Consider the following 1,765-nt stretch of genomic DNA (forward strand, 5'->3'; position numbering starts at 1 on the left):
AACTGAATCATCCACTGAACCATGCTCTGAATCTGAAGTCGCAACTGAATCATCTACTGAAACTACCGAATCTGAAGTCGAAACTGAATCATCTACTGAATCTACTGAATCCCAAGTCGAATGTACCGAATCTGAAGTTGAAACTGAATCATCCACTGAATGTACTGAGTCTGAAGTTGAAACTGAATCATCCACTGTATGTACTGAATCTGATGTTCCAACTGAATCATCCACTGAACCACGTTTTGAATCTGAGGTCCCAACGGAGCTTCCTTCTGAATCATCTACTGAAAAAACTACCGAATCATCAACCACTGGACTTTCATCTGAATCTTCTACTGAAGAAACTACCGAATCATCAACTACTGAACTTTCATCTGAATCATTAACTGATGAAGCTACCGAATCTTCGACTTTCGAATGGTCTGATGAGACATCAAAGAACAGTTGGAATGAAACATCATTTACTGAATTTTCAATCAGCCAGTCTACCTTATTGTCAAGTGAATCAAATGAGTCTACCGTGACCAATGATCCAGATCCAGTTTCGTCAAATGTAGAAAAATCATCTTCAGACAAATCTACTCCATCAAGTCTTAGTGCGTCCTTCACTTCATCAGCTGAAACCTACAACTTAAGTTCGAACCTTGCTTCCAGCATACCTGAAGAAACATCTACAACCGGCCATCAATCAGCTTCAGAATCAAGTTTGTGTCCATCATGCCAACCACTTACAGACTCAGAAAGGAATACTCCTTCAGTCTCCAGCGAGGTTTCCAGCTCCTCATATGTAGATGAAAGTTTAGAGGAAGAATCTTCAACAAATTTTACATCATCCGTACAAGCATCAAGCATTTCTGATTCAAGCATATCCACTGATGAGTCAAGTACCTGTCATACTTGCTCCAAAGATTCATCTGCCTGCCATACCTGTACTGAAGAACCAAGTATCTGTCCAACATGCACCGAAGGTTCTACTGCTTGTCCTACTTGTAGTAAAGACTCAACTGACTGTACAACCTGCACAGAAGATTCAACCAAGGAGACAAGCTCTTGTCCAACCTGTACTAAAGATTCTACTACCTGCCTTACATGCTCAACCATCACCAAAACAGTTACCCCTTCCAGTGGAGCTTATTACACCGCGATTACCACAGCATATACTGCAGCATCATCTGAAAGTGATCAGGAAACTACATCAGTCAATCCCATCAGAACTACTTTAGAGACAATAATTACTTCATGCGCAGAGGAGAATTGTGAAAAAGACGCTATGTCAACAACTTCCGAACCATATTCAGGTGGAGCTAGAAAAGAGCCAGATAACTTAGGAAACGGGAATGATAGCAAAAATGATAACAGAAACTCAATAAATTCTGTGGCTGGTAGAACTGATGACAAGGAAGGGTATGGTCATGTTAATTCCTTGAGGGGCACTGGTTATACTGGATCTATTCAAGGTACTCCTGCGGGTAACGATGACGACAAGCAAACTTCAGTCCAAGAATTTACCACAGTTGCCACGGATAATTCTGAAACCTTTAGCGGATGGGATAAGGTGCCGGAACCAACATTGACTTATGATGGTTCAGCTAATCCCACTGCACAGGCCAAAATCATTCTTAGTTTGGCTGCCATCTTTATAGGTTTCATGATTTGAATTTAACTAGAGAGAAAGATTTTATGAGCTCTTTGGTGTGGTTAAGCTTGTTTTTCCTTTATTGTATTTTTTATATTTTAGTTAGCTTTGTGATATACCATTTTA

At 40.2% G+C, this 1,765-nt stretch overlaps 1 protein-coding gene across 1 annotated transcript in view; it reads left to right on the forward strand. All coding sequences in view use genetic code 12, as the record gives it.

Moving 5' to 3' along the window:
- Positions 1-1,660, forward strand: part of J8A68_005684 (uncharacterized protein) — a gene marked incomplete at both ends in the record, with an annotated part of 3,195 nt that extends 1,535 nt beyond the window's left edge. The window contains one exon of the mRNA XM_049409776.1: positions 1-1,660. This exon is cut by the window's left edge and continues 1,535 nt beyond it. Coding sequence (XP_049261099.1) covers positions 1-1,660 — 1,660 coding nt within the window.
- Between the last annotated feature and the right edge of the window lie 105 nt (positions 1,661-1,765).

Source organism: Hemisphaericaspora subhashii, assembly GCF_019202705.1.
Source record: "Hemisphaericaspora subhashii strain CBS 10753 chromosome Unknown scaffold15, whole genome shotgun sequence".
Classification (NCBI taxonomy): Eukaryota; Fungi; Ascomycota; class Pichiomycetes; order Serinales; family Debaryomycetaceae; genus Hemisphaericaspora; species Hemisphaericaspora subhashii.